At 44.4% G+C, this 3,110-nt stretch overlaps 1 protein-coding gene across 1 annotated transcript in view; it reads right to left on the minus strand.

The window, feature by feature from the left end:
* Window positions 1–3,110, minus strand: part of NRN1 (neuritin 1) — a 20,458-nt gene that overhangs the window by 13,003 nt on the left and 4,345 nt on the right. Inside the window, exon 2 of the mRNA XM_042461652.1 lies at window positions 413–557. Within this exon, the coding sequence (XP_042317586.1) occupies window positions 413–557 (145 nt within the window). The remainder of the gene's footprint in view (window positions 1–412; window positions 558–3,110) is intronic.

Genomic DNA, 3,110 nt, shown 5'->3' on the forward strand with positions numbered 1-3,110 from the left:
GCCTTCAGTTTTAGTGGATAATATGTAGGGTATTCAAACAACAATTATGTCCCCCCATTTTCTTGATGATGATGATGATGATGGTGATGATGATGCCTTCAGTATTAGTGGATAATATGTAGAGTGTTCAAACAACCGGCCTGTTAAGCTTTGCATAATGATGCTTAGCTTAGCATTTCAATCTGTTGAAGATCAATCCAGGCTACTTTGAGCTGGTAGTTTTTAAACTGGGCGGAAGGGTTCAAATACCAGCGGCTCCCAGTCAGAAGCCAAGCAGAACCCCCCTCTGAAGACATTTGCAAAGGAAGGCACACAATAACAGCAACAGCCACAAGAAGGACAGTGCTTTCTAAGGAGGGATGGAAGCCCAATGCCCAGGGAGAGAGATTAGCCAGGAAAGAGGCGAGCCTACCGGCAGATCGTCTCCAGGTTCTTCTTGTCGTCCAGGTCCTGCGGATAGTTGGCGATGTTGTGGCCCATCTTGAGCACACAGTCCGAGAAGCCCTTAAAGACCGCATCGCACTTCCCCGCCGCTCTGACCGCCTGCACCAGGGACGCTGGGGACAGATCAGCACCACGTCAGATGGACAGCTCCCGGCCCAGAGCAGGGCCAGCACAGCCCCAGCCCCACACAGGCCCCCAGCCCCATCAATGCCCCTTTGCCCCACAAAGGCCCCCAGACTCATAAATGCCCCCCCAGCCTCACAAAGGCCCCCAGCCCCATGAATGCCCCTTTGCCCCACAAAGGCCCCCAGCCCCATGAATGCCCCTTCGCCCCACAAAGGCTAGCAAAGAGACCCACCAAGGCCTCCCTGACCCCCTCAAGAGCACTCCATTGGATAGGAGGTGTGTGTGTGTGTAGGCTCCCCAACACACAGACACATAGATATTATGGGACACTTCAAGAAGAATTGTGATTTAAGGAGCATTATATATATATATATATATATATATATATATATCCCATAATATATACATGTTTTATGTGTGTGTGTGTGTGTGTGTATATAACACATATATATTATGGGGCATTTCAAGAAGGACTGTGATTTAGGGAGCATATATATAATGCTCCCCAAATAAGCAAGCAAGTGAATGAAACACAGACGGAAACACACAATTGCACCACACAATAATAGTAATATAGAGCTGTATGGTGTGTGTGTGTGTGTGTGTATGTATGTCATGTGCTCCTAAAATTACAGGCAGCTCAAACCGTCTTTGGTTCTTTTTAAAATGTCCCATAATAATAATTATATACAAATATATATGGGGAGCATAAACTATTTAATCCGCAAATTACAGACAACTCAAACCATCTTTGGTTCTTCTTAAAGGGTCCCATAATGATAATTATATATATGGGAAGCATAAGCTATTTAACACCCCAAATTACAGCCATCTTAAGCCGTCTTTGGTTCGTCTTGTAGAGTCTAATAATAATAATAATAATAATAATAATAATAATAATAATTGGGCAGCATAAGCTATTTACTCCCCAAATCACAGACAGCTCAAACCGTGTTTGGTTCTTTTGAAGGATATAATAATAATAATAATAATGATGATGATGATGATGATGATGATGATGATGATGTATGGGGAGCATAAGCTATTTGCTCCCCAAATCACAGATACCTCAAACTGTCTTTGGTTCTTCTTGAAGTATCCAATAATAATAATAATAATAATAATAATAATAATAATAATAATAATAATAAATATGGGGAACATAACCTATTTGATCTCCAAATCACAGACAAACCAAACTGTCTTGGCTTCTTCTTGAAGTGTCCCATAGTAATAATTATATATAGGGAGCATAACCCATTTGGTTCTTCTTGAAGGGCCCGGTAAATAAATAATCAAGCAAGCAAGCAACATTGAACACACACACACAGAGAGATCATTGCACAAAGGAATCGTTTGGGTTCCTTTTCCTTTTCGTAATATCTGATCATTTTTAAACAAACGAACAAAAAAACCCCAAGTGCAATTCCTGAGAAAAAGACCCACAAATCGTTTCCAGAGATCTTTCATTGCTGCGGGGATTAACCCTTCCAGGGACTGCAGCAATCTGCCCAGGAAGGCGCTTGGACACGGATTTAAATGATCCTGATTAAAAGGAAGAAGAGGAGGAAGAGGGAGGAGAAAAATACTGCTGGGAATTTGGGACTAGAAACCACCAGGCTTAGATATAATAGACAGCCTTTCCTTCTATAGGTTGTTTCCCGAAATAAACCAAGCAAACACCCACACACACTGGGTTGTGTTTCCCCCCCTTCTCCTTGCGTTACATTCCCTTTTTGTTAGGACTCGGTACCCAAAGATCCGCCCATTTCGGGCAGGCGATGCGATGCGATGCCCTGAAGGTGAAGGGAGGGGGGCTCCTTACTCTCATGTAAATCTGTGCCTTACATGATGAACCGAAGAAGAAGAAGTCGAAGAAGAAGAAGGGATGGCTTGTCTTTTGGGTTTTTCATTCTACTCCCCTCAATAGCCCCCCAAAAAGCTATTCCAGAAAGATGAGACTAAAACACATCTCAGAGGCTTCCATTTCATACGGAGACCCTTCGCCTACTCCCCGAGTTTCTCCGCCTTCCTTCCTTCTTTTCCCTGAATGCCTGTTTTCCTTCCTTCCTTCCTTCCTTCCTTCCTTCCTTCCTTCCTTCCCCTGCCTGCTCTCCTTCTTTCCTACCTTCTTCCCTCTCTGCTGTTTTCCCCTTCCTTCCTTCCCTTCCCTGCATTCCTGTTTCCTTCCTTCCTTCCTTCCTTCCTTCCTTCCTTCCTTCCTTCCTTCCTTCCTTCCTTCCTTCCTTCCCCTGCCTGCCTGCCTGCCTGCCTGCCTATTTTTCTCCCTCCCTCTGCCTATTTTCCTTCCTTCTTCCTTCCTTCCTTCGTTCTTTTCCTTGAATGCCTTCTTTCTCGTGCCTGCCTAGTTTTCTCCCTCCCTATGCCCATTTTCTTTCCTTCCTTCCCCTGCCTGCTCTCCTTCTTTCATTTCTTCTTCCTTCCCTGCCTGTTTTTCCCCTTCCTTCCTTCCCTCTCCTGCATGACTGTTTCCCTTCCTTCCTTCCTTCCTTCCTTCCTTCCTTCCTTCCTTCCTTCCT

This window comes from Sceloporus undulatus, chromosome 4, assembly GCF_019175285.1.
Source record: "Sceloporus undulatus isolate JIND9_A2432 ecotype Alabama chromosome 4, SceUnd_v1.1, whole genome shotgun sequence".
In the NCBI taxonomy this organism is placed as follows: domain Eukaryota; kingdom Metazoa; phylum Chordata; class Lepidosauria; order Squamata; family Phrynosomatidae; genus Sceloporus; species Sceloporus undulatus.